The sequence below is a fragment of the Amblyomma mixtum genome, chromosome 1 (assembly GCF_055824585.1).
Source record: "Amblyomma mixtum isolate Tamu chromosome 1, ASM5582458v1, whole genome shotgun sequence".
NCBI classification, from domain to species: Eukaryota; Metazoa; Arthropoda; class Arachnida; order Ixodida; family Ixodidae; genus Amblyomma; species Amblyomma mixtum.
The window spans coordinates 87,472,291-87,486,235 of NC_143012.1; the positions used below are offsets into that span (position 1 = coordinate 87,472,291).

At 50.1% G+C, this 13,945-nt stretch overlaps 1 protein-coding gene across 1 annotated transcript in view; it reads right to left on the minus strand.

Annotated features, from left to right (window-relative positions):
* SP2353 (EGF like, fibronectin type III and laminin G domains protein pikachurin) overlaps positions 1 to 13,945 on the minus strand; it is a 163,769-nt gene that overhangs the window by 35,747 nt on the left and 114,077 nt on the right. Inside the window, exons 5-9 of the mRNA XM_089554320.1 lie at positions 12,100 to 12,241; positions 7,738 to 7,939; positions 5,124 to 5,268; positions 1,813 to 2,005; positions 1,098 to 1,223 (exon numbers count right to left, since the gene is read on the minus strand). Coding sequence (XP_089410446.1) covers positions 1,098 to 1,223; positions 1,813 to 2,005; positions 5,124 to 5,268; positions 7,738 to 7,939; positions 12,100 to 12,241 — 808 coding nt within the window. The remainder of the gene's footprint in view (positions 1 to 1,097; positions 1,224 to 1,812; positions 2,006 to 5,123; positions 5,269 to 7,737; positions 7,940 to 12,099; positions 12,242 to 13,945) is intronic.

Sequence of the window (13,945 nt, forward strand, 5' to 3'; positions counted from 1 at the left end):
GCCGTGAAACACACCGCAACTGCTGTTCAAGCAAAGATATATTGGTAATTATGAATTGCTTTTGAGGATCCTGCTCTCTATGTGCTGAATCCCGCAGTACGCGAAACGTTGGCGCCCTCATCAATATTCTCTTTTTAGAGATTGCAGCAATTTAAATGAATGAAAGATAAAAGAAATCGACACACTACCGTACGACAGTGCGCACCACTTAGTCGGCATGGAAGCAGAGCGGAGATGCCGCCTCGCATATCCGCTGGCAAAAGACCGTTCTGCGCATGCGCAAAGGCGCAGTCTCTGTCATTCAACGGAGTGGACAGCGAAAACGCTCACCTAAAAAAAGCTCAATAAAGCGTTCAGCAGCGTTAGAATAACGGGTACTAACAAAAGAAGTCTTTGCTAAGTATTTTTCAAGTTCCAGAGAAGCCCTTCCACCAGAGGTAGTTTTTTTTTATAGGAAACTAACTTTTATCATAAGCTTTTTTATTGCACTTTGCTGTAGCAGTGACGCGACTAATGCATAGTGAGCCTATGCGCTGTTGCTTGGAGTTGACGAGCTGGCGTTCACGCACGTTTAGGCCCTCCGCGGGCTTTGTTGCTCAAATCCTGTGTGGGTTTTGTCAGGCCGGATATTGCTGTTTCTCACTCTCCAATCTAAAAATAATGATATTATTATTATTATTATTATTATCATCACAGGTTGCATATGCTGTTCGGAAACGTTGAAAAACTGCAGCCATAGTTTCTTTCATTCATTGATTCCATCGTTCGATCAATCAGTCACTGGATCATTCAATAATCAATCAATAACCAATAATAAATAATCAATTGATAATCAGTCAATCAATAATCATCAACCAATAATCAATAAATAATCTTTCAGTCCACAACCAATCAATCAGCAGTCAATCATGAATCAATCGATCATCATTATCAATCAGGCAGCCTGCCAAAGATGCCGAAAAGAAGCATCGTGTTTTGCCATCATGTTGTAGCATAGACAGTTGGGGGCACGGATTTTCAAGCAGCGCCGCCAATGGCAGCTGCTAGTGACTAGGTTGCCCAGCTATATATAGCCAGGCTGCCTGTGTGCCACTCACGTGTCTCGCAGGAGGCTCCCGCGAATCCCAGGGCACAGAGGCACACACCCTGCTCCGCTCCGTTGGCGATGCACTGGCCGCCGTTCTGGCAACTCACGCCGCTGCAGCCGTCGCCGCCACACTCATCTGGGGGCAGGGTGCGAAAGTCAAGATGCCCGTGGTCGGTAATTTTACTCAAAGTGTGCCAAACAAAATAGCTCTAAGCAGTACTACACTCACAGGCAGAATCGCTCTTCAACTCGTGTTACGAATCCAGCTGTCTGCAAGTCTCAATTAAAGTATCATCGCGACTAGGTTTTAAGCAAAAATGTACTACCGCTGCAAAAAGAAACTTTACTATCCAGACTCGTTCTTGAAGGCTTTTGTTGCGAAAGCAACACTACGCGAGTCGCCGAGCTATTTCGAAGAGCTGACGAAATGCCATACTGCGCATGCGCGAAGAGCAGTGACGTCACAACGGCACACAGCTGGCGCGCCGCCGCCGCCGCTGCGTGGCTGAAGGCGCCGCCGCCGCGCTTGCCACTTGCGCATGCGCAGTAGCGGCGCATATAGCTAGCGTGCCGGGGCCGCTGCCGCGCGCTCTCCATCGCCTCTCTCTCTCTCTCCTCGTTGCTTTCGCAATCCTCCAGGTTTAACCAGAGCTAAACCACTGCCAATTTTTTCGTAAAAGTTGGGAACACTTGAAACACAAACAAAAAAGCGAAAGCGGACCCACCAACGTCCAGGCCCTCGACAGCGTCTCCTCGCAGCGCGGTCGAACGGAAGTCGTATCGGCGCCCGTTGATCTCGAGGTGTCGAACGCAGCCAACGAGGCCTTCTCTGGTTCCCAGCCTCCCAGCGGCCAAGCTGGCATTGGGAGACCCACCGAGGTACACGTTGAGCCGCAGGGTTATCCTCGAAAAGAGGCCCTGAGAAGGACAAAGAGGTAATGCAGCCCCGTTTAAAAAAAAAAAAAAACTCTTAGGCGACCCTTTGTGAATGGTTTCGATACGTTAGCAGCCAAACGTTCGTTACATCCGAGGTTGACAAGCTAAAGTTCGTTATGTCCAAGGTGGTACAGTTAGCTTCGTTATATCCGAGGTTAGCACACAAAAGGTCGTTACACACGAGTGACATACTTAAGATTCGTTACATCCGAGGTTAATGTACGACAGTTCGCTATATCCGAGGTTAACACACGAAAGTTCGTTATATCCAAGGTTAACGGACGAAAGCTTGTTATATCCGCGGTCGCATAATAAGGTTTAGTATATCCGAGGTTAACGCAATAGTTATCCTTATAGCCGAGATCGCATAATAAAGTTCGCTATATCCAAAGTCAATCTGTTCTGCTACAATATAGGGCAGTTCGTTATATCCGAGGTGAACACATGAAAGTTCGTTATACCCAAGGTTAACACACAACAGGTCTTTACATCTGCGGAGGCATACTAAGGTTATACCCGATGTATTCTACTGAATTCTTATGTTTAGTATGCCATAGGTCGTTCGTAGCCAGGTGAGTTCGTTGTCATCTGCCACTGGGTACTGACAGACGGCGCTTGCCATTTCCACCTGCACAGACCCATCAAATCATAACGCGCATTAATAACAGTTCGTAGCATGATGCGCCAACGCGAAGTAAAACTCCGCTCCTCAGCATGTACAGCATCTGCACGACGCTTGCCTTCAGATTTAGTACCTCGGCATTCGTGTACAGATGTCCGGCTGTCAGTGTGCGAACGTCGTCGCTCTCTCGCGGATCCTTCTTACCGCCGATATATTTGCGTGCCCAGTCGCCGCCCGTTACCTCAGATTTCTCGAGAAGTTTATTCGTCACAGTACAGCCTTTTTCAAAAACATGCAGGCCCCTTTCTCGTTAAAGCACCAAGTGGCTTTTCCAGTAGCGTCCAGAAAGCTGTGTCGCTGTAGTTGACATCACTGCCAATAAGAAGCCTGGAATTCCAAGAGCGCTGTTAAAACAAAGGTCATAACTGCCAGGCAGCTACTCCAGTAACACGAGGAGAACATAAACCTGAACGCCGGACGACATGCATCCCCACGGCGAAGGAACGACAACGAGGTGGTTTTATTGTAGTTAATGAAGGTTAGGTTGAAAGCGCAGCACGTGCCACTCAGTTGAGTTGAATTCACTCGTTAGCTTACTGCTCTGGCTAGCCTTGCAGTTATTCTGCCCGCAATTGCTCTACCGTAGCGACTGCACTGTCTCGTTGAGAACACCCTGGCTGCGCTGCAGGGGTGAGCGTAATGGTGAAAAAAATTGGCTGTGGCTTAGCTCTGATTAAATCTCGTAGAGTAGCGAGAGTCTAGCTTCTTTCAGAGACGCACAACTCGGAACGCCGTCTTCGACCATCGCGGATTCACGGTCGGAGGCTAAGCGAGCTCGTCTATTTCACCAAATAAGTTTTCACCACCACCAACACCACCGCGCACCGGCCGACCGTAAAGCCGCGCCGTCGATGAACGGACCGAAGAGCTGAGAAGCAGCTATAGAAAATAATTTATTGAGCGATAGAAAAGGATCCACCTTCGCCCGCGCACACAGAACGAAACCTAACAGATAGACGAGAGAATACACAGGGTGCTGGCAAGACGTACCGGGCAATGAGCAATGAGCAGCCCTCATAGACGCGCGAAGAAATTTCTCGCTGACCAGGGCAGAGGCGCACAAGACGCGCAAAAACAAAAAGGCCACTAAGACGAGCTAAGAAAATTTCCGCAAAGCGGGCACAAGAGGGGTGCTAGGAATCAGGCAGAACGGAAAGCGGGCGCACGGCGCATGTAGGAGAAAGTGCCGCACGGTTAGTAATCCGGGCGAAAAGTGCTGAGGAAGCGGGCGTACCGAAGCACGCGCACTGGCTCTGTGCGAGATTAGCCCGCCGGATAGTGGAAAAGTCTGCTCGAGGAACCCCTGTTAAGCAGGGGCGAGCGCTCCGAGGTCGCAGTCTTTGCTGTCGTGGAGCTTGGCAGGCGCACGGGGCAGAAGGAAAAGCCGCTGAAGGTATACCGCAGGAACTGAGGCGCCGCAAAATGTTATCCATAGACAGCCATGCGGAAATGATGGAAAGCGGGCGCCGTGTCCGGCGCGCTACGAGGAGTAGCCAATCCTGGGAAGGCGGCCGCAGCCGCCCTCGGTCCCCGAGGCGCCTTAGACGCTGGCCTTCGAGATGGGCACCGCTCGACTGCTCTAACGAAGGCCAACTGTATACCGTCTTTCTTTCACCGGAGAGAGACAGAGCGAAAGAGAGTGCCGTACGCGATAACTACCATACTGATTGTGAAGCTCCACTTCGAAACCGGGCTATTCCTCGCGGCACACGTGGCTAATTTGTTGGAAGTTAAAAGACATTGGCGCCGACTATGACCTGGCCAGGCAACTGTACACGGCATCATGCCTCTTGTTTCTCCACTATGCTCGTGCTACGCGGCGCCGATGTGATTCCTCTCAACGCCGCCGGTGGCGTAGCAATTTGTTATCCTCAGGAATTTGGCCTGATCAAAGCGCCATATATAGATGCACAAGCTGTAGGAGGAACTTCAAACTGTAAAATAAAGCAGCTCTGGAGAACGCCCCTTACTCGGCTCGTTTGGACGACACTGTCACCGGCCACGAGATGAACGCGTGAGTTTAGGTTTGCGATCTAGTATGACGCCGGCGCTGCCTCACTGAAATGCCGATTCGAAATGTATATGAAAAAAAAGTAAATGTAGAACGCACAGGCGGTGACGATTGATCACTCTGGAATGCTTTCCTTAACTTTTGTGTCGACGCTCGGTCACGCGTACAGGATCACACAGCTCTTAAAATAATGGCCCTAATTCGGGGAAGTGTTACGTGACAACCTATCGAGATTTACTGCGCTGTAGCGAGAGTCAGGTGTTTGGAAACAGCGCACAGGGCACTGCCACCTCAACTCTCAGTAGCAGCCGCGGCATGAACGACGATAAACAGTGACCGAGTGACACCCGAGGAAGCGCGTCAACAATCGAATGGTTCCTTTGCCATGTAATGTGTATAGGGCCGACCTTGGAGCGGCCTTGGACCTGGTGGCCGCTGTTCAGCTGCATCCAGGCGTCCCAGCGGTCCCTGTACACAGTCAGCGTGTTCCATGCATTCAGGAGTACCGGCTGGTCGCTGCGCAGTGTTCCCGGGCCCATGCCACAGTCGAACCTGAGGATGAAGCAAGGTACAGCGAAATGAACAGTGAGCACAAATTCAACCTGACCTATATCTGTTGATTATTGTGCTCTCATGACCACGAGTCTACTATAAGGGAACATTGAGAAGGTAGGTGAAGTAAATAAGATAAAAATTACAGGGGACACGCAAAATGGGCCTTCGCGGTATGACGCCGTAGCGTAATGGGTTATTCCCGTACATGCAGAAGGTCATTCGGTACTTTGCATATATATATATCCCTGAGAGTCCTCATGCCCCTCCTGGCGCAGTGGTGCAGCGGTCAAGCGATGTGCTACTTCCCCGTGATGGAAGGTGCTTGTGCTGCCAAGGTTGCTTTTCCTGAGCGACCAATCATTGATTCAACTGCCACCTGGGCAGGTTGTGACGACGCTGCAAGGTCACGTGACCCAGGTGGCCCACCTGCTTCCTAGGTTACTCTCTGGGCACCACCTGCCAGAGGCATGCTCGTGATTATTCGCTCACAACGCTGACGCCGAGAACGCCGTCACCGGTGTTTCGGGAGAACAGAGCTTTTGACTGTAACGCGTTAAAATACAGAGGCCGCCGCGTGAGCCGAGGCTAGGCTTCCAAACGGGAATCTTGAAGCACATTGCGTTATTAACGTCATGAGTTTGAATCGAGTGTAGGACAAAATAACCCGTTTCTAAATAATTTTTCTCAGCAGTAATTACCTATTTTATTCCCGGATATCAGCGTAACTACAAGCAGCCGATTGACTGGTTTTTGCTGAAAACGAGAAATACGTGTAGTCGCCTTAATTGCCTTTTTAACAAGCCCTGGATGGCTTAAATGAATTCAGAATCTGATCTTACGTGGTGCATCACTGCCCTAGGCACCTTGAGGCGGGGTTTTGGAAACTTTTCAAATAAAAATTTGTTGTTTTAACTATGCTAACTGCAAGGATGCAATTAAGCACACTTTTGGGCAGTATGGATTGGCAGCAGCCGTTATCCAGAATGTAGATTTGATCAGAAAATAATTACGAAAGAAGAGGGAAGAAAACACGAAAACAGCTACCTTAAGCGTAATTACCAATAGGTCATGCTAACCTTAGTGTAAGGTCCCCTAACCCGGATATCGCAAGTCCCAGTCGAAGACCAGTCCTCTTGTCGAAAACAGCGCTAACAGACGCACTTTGCTCCTGTCCCTTGATCATCTGTTCTTCCGAACAATAGCCCCGCCGCGGTAGCTCAGTGGTTACGGCGCTCAGCTGCTGACTCGAAAGACGCGGGCTCGATTCCGGCCGCGGCGGCCGAATTTCAATGAAGGAGAAACTCTAGAGGCCCGTGTACTGTGCGATGTCAGTGCACGTTAAAGAACCCCAGGGGGTCGAAATTTCCGGAGCCCTCCACTACGGCGTCTCTCATAGCCTCAGTTGCTTTGCGACGTTAAACCCCAATAAACGAATCTTCTGAACAATATTATTAATGTGATCGCATTAAAGGCATTGTGCAGAAAATCCATAGTCGGCGTTGACGGTGTTTTGAGCGAAAAATCATGAGCATCACTCTGGAAGGTGTTGCCCAGAGAGCAACCTAAGAGGCAGGTGGGCCACCTAGGTCACCTGACCTTGTGGCGTCATCACAACCTGCCCACCGGATTGTGAGCAAACTGACCACCGTGCAGGTGGCAGTTAAGTTAATGATGGGTCGCTCGGGAAGAGCAACCTGCCCACACATCATCGCAGGGCAGTGGTGCACCGCTTAACCGCTGAACCTCTGCGCCAGGAGGGGCAGGAGAACTCCCAGGAATCTATAAATGTAGAGAATGACCTTCTGCATCTATACCTGCGTCATACCCTGAAGGCGGAGTTTAAGTGTCCCCTCAATTTTTTTAACTTGCTTCCAATGTCGTTTCCATACTCAAGCCCATACTTAAGCACCGCAAAATAACCGGCTCTTTGCAACATGCAGCTGCTAATAGCCTTAGATATTGCTACCAGTGTTAAATGGCAACTGCAGCACTTTTTTGGGGAATTTCGCGCTACTCACTAGGATTCAAAATAGCGACGTAATCGACGACTGAATTTCGCGCTTCTCCTCAGTTCACCGGAGGAGTGCAGGAAAATTCAGCGTGACATCACGGAAGGTATGATTTCAAATTACCGCTGTCGCCAGCCACACTCTGCCCCTTCTCTTTAGACGCTGCCAAACAACTCTCGGCAGGGTTTGCCTTCGGTGCCTTCGGTGGCTTTTTTTTTCATCTAAGCAGGCGTTTGTGCGTTGGAAATGTACCGATACCTTCGGTGACGTCATCATGCGCCCCCCACTTGGCGTTGTGCGTTGCGGAGAAGCTTGAAAGGCATCCGGATTTTAGCCGGCGATTACTTCACTATTTCAAGCACTAGCCCAAAAAGACTTCTTCGACCCTCTTAAGCTCGTTGATTTCTAAAACCTATGCAGTTTCCCTTTAAGGGAGATAATGCCAGCGCCTGCTCACCTGAACTCGACGAAGCCCTTGGCGAGCAGGATGGCGAAGTAGTCTCCCTGCAGTTCGGGTGACTCGCCCGAGTAGAGCAATACGGCGTCGTGCGTCTCCGGCCGGAACTGGAGCGTGATCTGCATTGACTTGTGCGCGTCCCGGAGCGTCGGAAGCGCCAGGTACGACGAGCCCGAGAAGCGGGGACGCCGTAGGTCCACATCTGCGCATGCGTACACAGGGGAAGAAATCCCTTTCTACTAATCGACAACAGCCGTCCGTTCTGGCCTGCAAAGTGGAAGCAGTAGTAGTAATCAACTTCATTGATCGTTTTGGGTTACTTGGATGGTATGCCCAGGTCTGGCATCCTGTTGACGAAGGCTGCTTGCCAGGCTTTGCGAACGAGGTGGCGCTCTTACGGCAGCTCTGAGTGACCGAACTTCGTCTCCCACTGCTCGTAGCTAATTTAATCATCATCATCATCAGCCCAGCAACGCCCACTGCAGGTGAAGGACCTGTCTGTGTTGTTAAAGTTCTTGAGTTGTACTGGGCAGTTCCAGACTGTGCGGAGGAGTTGCGTATCGCGCGAGGTTAGGGAGCGTTCGCATTATCTTATAGCTACACTATTGTTTCTATGAATAATATTTTACAGTTTTGTTATTAAGTGCTCTATTTCTGCAGTGGAGTCCAACGGAAGCCTTCCTTTTGTACGTGTACTCGCATAGTACACGGGAATTTTCGTACCCATTCTCCAACCTGGGTGCAATCGGGAACGTTCGCGCCTGCAGATTTTTTTTTCGAATTATAGCTTCTGTTTTATTGAGGGCTTTGTGGGGAGCAGCAAATTTCTGGAGGCTGAGTATTGTTGTTGTCATCCGAATATGTGACGTATTTCGAACATTTTTAGCGTAGGTCTCACGTGACATGTTGGGGCAAAAACTGCATGTGCTACAGAAATGTAAATTGAGATTGTTGCTAGGTTGCTTTATTTCAGTCTAAGTCGAGTCGCTGTGTCACGTGAGAAGACAGGAAACCGTAAGACACGGAACAAGGACACAGGAATGCAATTTGTCTTTCATTCTGCTTAAGGCTTCAGGTGACGTCGAAGCAGTCTGGCAAATTACACCTTTGATGGTTTCTCTCAAATCTGGCACTTCGAGCAAAAAACAAAAAAATCTTCAAAATCGTTCCAATCACGAGCACGCTTCACCTTAATGTCAAGTGCAGCTCTCTTGGACATCACTTTTAATTGTGAAGCTAGTGAGGAGTATTGTAAGACTCCGTTAAAACATATTGATGGGATAGGTCTAGCCTTCTGATGCCTAGAAAAATGTTGCCTTTAAAGTTGATCGTGATCCCGCATCGAGAAGCTAAATCTGCCGTAAAAAAATAATGGGCTTTGTTTTTGACAATAAATAGTAGAAAACTACAAACTTCCCGAGGAAAGATCTGCAGATATATCGGTTGTTTTGATGCAGTCTTACGATATGGTTAAAAATTGCGTGCATGAACAACTTCTAAATCAAAGAATGCGCTTGTCCAAAATTTCTGAGTATCTTTTATGTATCTATCGCGTGTTGCGCAAATAAACGCACGCCGTAGAATGCTTCTCCCAGCTAAACGGGTGCATTGTTCGAGCTCAAATTTCGCACAGAAATGGCATCTGGTCGGCAGAATTGTGCCATGCTACATCTGGTTGGGTTACTTGCCTGAATCGATAAAAAAAAAAGTCGTATACTCGCATCGTCTGCGGCGACGGCGAAGGAAATCAAGCTATTCTGTCAGCTACCGCCCCGGTGGCGCCATCTCGTTTGTTGGTCGTAAAGATTACGCAAAGGAGGCGGGATTCGGGAGGTTTGAAGACGCTCTTTCAACTGGTTTTTTAATGGTCACACAAAACTCAGTTTGCCGAGTTTTTGGTGACCATTCAAAAATCAGTTGAAAGAGCGTCTTCAAACTTCCCGAGCCCCTCTTTTTTTGCGTAATCTTCACGACCAAGAGACGAGATGGCGCCACCGGTGCGATCGCTGACAGAACAGCTTGATTCCCTTCGCCGTTGCCGGAGACGATGCGAATATACGACTTTTTTTGACCGATTCAGGTAAGTAACCCTAACAGACGTAGCATGAATCAATTCAGCCGACCAAATGCCATTTCTGTGCGAAATTTGAGCTCGAGTGAGTGAAAAACATTTATAGCTCCAAAAATCAGATTTTAGCGGTGGGCCGATGTCTTCATGTCTTCGGCCTCTTCACAAGGTCGGCGCCCCTATTCCAGGGCACCGCTGAGTCTTGCTGCTTCGCAGGCGTGCTGCACCAGTGCCCTTTGGGCCGTGAGCTCGCTGCTGGTCAGCAGGCCCTCCCATTGTTCCGCATTCGGGTCATTTAGCTTGTGAAATGCTCTGTTCCGTTCGCATTCCCATATGATGTGATATAGCGTGGGGTTTGCTCCGCACCACGGACATGTGTCCCTGTATTGTGTAGGGAACATCTTATGTAGTATGTATAAATCGTGGAAAGTCCCTGCTTGCAGTCTCCGCCAGCAGACTGCCTCGTGCTGTGTTAATGATGTGTGGGGTGGTGGGTATTTGAATCTCCGCCCTCTGTGGTAGTTCAATATTTCTGCATACGTTGGTTCCACCGTGATGGGGTCCTCCAGGGTTTCTGACTGCCCTGCTCGGCTCGTGATCTCGCGAACTAGGCTGTCTACCCTCGAGTTACCCTCTATCCCGGTGTGTGCCGGTATCCAGAAAATCCTGTGTCTTAAGGTCTTATTTGGAAGCTTTGCTTCGAGGAGGATGCTTAGCGCTTCCTTGCTTATTTTGCCCTGTATGTAGTTCCTGCATGCTGCTTTGGAGTCTGTTAGGATTATCAAAGACTTGTTCCTACGGTAACCTTCGGCTGCCGCTAGAGCTACGGCAGCTTCCTCCCCCTCCTTTACCGTACAGTTTCTTAATGTCGCGCTGCTAATTGGTTCCCCCATGTGGTCTACCACTGCTGCCGCGACTGGGAACTTTCTGGTCCTGTGGTCCCATGGATAGAGGGCCGCGTCTGTGTATACTGTGTTTTCCATTGTGGCTAGGTTCCGCTTCACATAATCTGCCCTGGCCTGCCTTCTAGCGGCATGGAGGTTGGGATCCATGTTTCTCGGCAGAGGGCTGATGTCCAGTGTCTGGCGGACCTCGTCTGGAATGCTAGCTGTTCTATCTGCGATCCCTTCTACATTGTGCCCTAATCTCTTTAGGAGCATGCGGCCGGTGTCTGTCTGCTGGAGCCTGGCTATTTGCGCACTTAGCTCGGCTTCCGTTAGTTCTTCGAATGTGTTGTTTAGGCCCATTTGTAGCAGCTTTTCATTTGATGTGTTTCTTGGCAGGTGGAGTGCCGTCTTGTACGCCATTCTTAGCAGCGCCTCCGTCTGTTCTTTGTCTTTCTTGGTCATGCGGTGGTATGGCAACGAGTACGTGACTCTGCTGACTATCAGGCTTCTGACGAGCTTGATCGTGTCGCTTTCTTTCATCCCGCTTCTGTTCTGTGATACCCTCTTTATCATGCGGCTTATTTGTTCTGTTGACTTCTTGAGTAGGCTAATTGTGTAGGTACATCTACTGCTTCCTTGGAGCCACATGCCCAGGATGCGTATCATATCCCTTTCTGGTATATTTTGGCCTCCTAACTTTACTGTCAGTTCCTCCTTGGTAGGATTGGACCCTACCCTAAGAAGTTCCGACTTTTCCGTGGAGCAGGCTAGGCCCCTTTCCCTCACGTACTCTTCTACACACGTTGCTGCTTCTTGCAGTCTCTCTTGCTTTTGTCCTAGCGAGCCTCGATTCACCCAGACCGTAATGTCGTCGGCGTACATCGCGTGCTGGATGCCATCGATCTTGCTGAGTCTTCTGGCCAGTCCGATCATTGCAATGTTAAAAAGCACTGGTGAGATTACGGATCCTTGCGGCGTGCCCTTACGTGGGGTGGTAAAGGTGTCGCTTCGCAGGTCTCCCAATCCCACTGTCGCTGTGCGTTCTGACAGGAAGGATCTTACGTAGTCGTGAGTTCTTCTTCCGCAGTTGGCGTTGTTTAGGCCTTCCATAATGGCCTCGTGGCTAACATTGTCGAAGGCCCCTTTGATGTCCAGGGCCATGATAATGTTTTCGCCAGTTCTAGGTGCCGTGTCTATGATCTCTTCCTTGATCTGCAGCAGGACGCCTCAATCCGCCCGTTTAGCTCGGAGAAGCATTCTAGGGCGTGCGTTTATTTCTGCAACACGCGATAATTAGCAGGTCATTCTTCGAAAACGATCGGGCACTGCAACTACTTAAAAGATCGTTTGGCTTGCCAATGCAGCTGCATCGGGAACGCTATTCGAGAGACGCCCGCGCGCGCGCACCTTGATCGCAGAAGGCGCCCGTGAAGCCCAGCGCGCATGCGCAACGCACGCTGCCCGTCCGCTCGTCCTGGAGGCAGCGTCCCGTCCGCGAACAGGAAAGCTGCTGGCACGGAGACGAGATGCCCGGGATCAGCCCCGACTCCTGCAGGCATGACATCACGGTGAAGGCAGGGCGCCGCAGAGAGCATGCATTTATCATAACACGCATAAGATAGTGGCCTCAGGAGCCACTTATATGTAAAAGAAGAAAAAAACGACTTGACAGTGGGCCTCGAAGCCAGAAGGCAGTTAGATTTTTTGTTTTTGTCTCCTTACGACTCAGTTAACCTTTGTTCGACATGCAAATACATATTTATTGCTGGCAAATTCTGGTTTTGATTTTTTAGAGTTTAACGTCCCAAAGCGACTCATGCTATGAGGCACGCCGTAGTGAAGGGCTCCGGAAATTTCGACAACCTGGGGTTCGTTAACGTGCACTGACATCGCATAGTACCCGGGCCACTAGAATTTCGCCTCCATAGAAATTCGATCGCCGCAGCCGGGATCTAACCCGCGTCTTTCGGGTGAGCAGTCGAGCACCATAACCGCTGAGCCACCGCGGCGGTCTATTGCTGGGCAATTCTGAGCGACGTACAAAATGGTACATTTCAAGCACACAATTGCTGGGCAATTCTGATCTTAAAATGGACTATTTTGTACGTCGCTCGATCATCAGTGCTCACTGCCTCTTTTGCACAAATGATTTTTTCGGTTGGCAACGTTTATCACAGCTGACGAAAGTTGGTGAAAGTTAGGCACTTTTACCCAGACCGGTGCTCACTGCTACACCCGTGCGCGTGTCGTTCGTCCGTGGTGGTCCTCATAGCGTAGTCCTGATAGCGGAGCTAAAAAACGACGCACCTACCGTCACTGCCGTTGTCTACACAAGAAAATATGCGCAATACACCTTCGCAACGGAAAGCGGCACCAAGGTTCACTGCTGAAGAAAAATCATCATTGATATCACTGGCGAGCCCGTACAGGAAGGTATTAAAACGTAAGAAAACGAACGTGGCGTCCCTGACAAAAAATACAAAAATATGAAATGTGGAAATTGTTAGCGGGGCTTTAAAATTTTCACCACGGTATTACGCGGCGGGACCACTCCCAGCTCAAAGGAAAAAATTCGCTGTGGCTTAGCTTGGTTAAGCCCAGTAATTGCGAAAGCAATATCCGTACCTACGCCATGGTTCAGCTTGTAGTGTAGCTGGTGGTGGTGCAATTGTGGTTAGACTTGTGGCGATGCATCTGTTATACAATCCAATCCAATGCAGTCCAATCCAATGCAATCCGATCTAATGCAATCCAATCCAATCTAATCTAATCTAATCCAATCCAGTCCAGTGCAATCCAGTCCAGTCAGGCCGCCATTCATGTGCACCGCCGTCGCACACGGACGGCGCGAGATCGCGAAGCAATGTTAAGCCGCTGGTGGTTGGCACAGCTACTGCTTTCTAGCGACGTGAGTCGAGCCTAATGTCTTCAGCGTAACGCCACAATCGCGCTCCTAGCGGAGAGCGCAGGAGTTAGGCGCCAGTGGTGGCACCGCCACGGCTTGCTACGGCGCGAGTCGGTCGCCCTTCTCTTCGGCGTGACGTCACAAAGCACCTGTAGCGCTCCTAGCGGAGAGCGCAGGATTTCGGCGCCGGTGGTGGCACCGCCGCGGCTTGAGACGGCGCGAGTCGGTCGCCCTTCTCTTCGGCGTGACGTCACAAAGCACCTGTTGCGCTCCTAGCGGAGAGCGCAGCAGTTAGGCGCCGGTGGTGGCACGGCCGCGCTAGCCGCGGCTTGCGACGGCGCGAGTCGG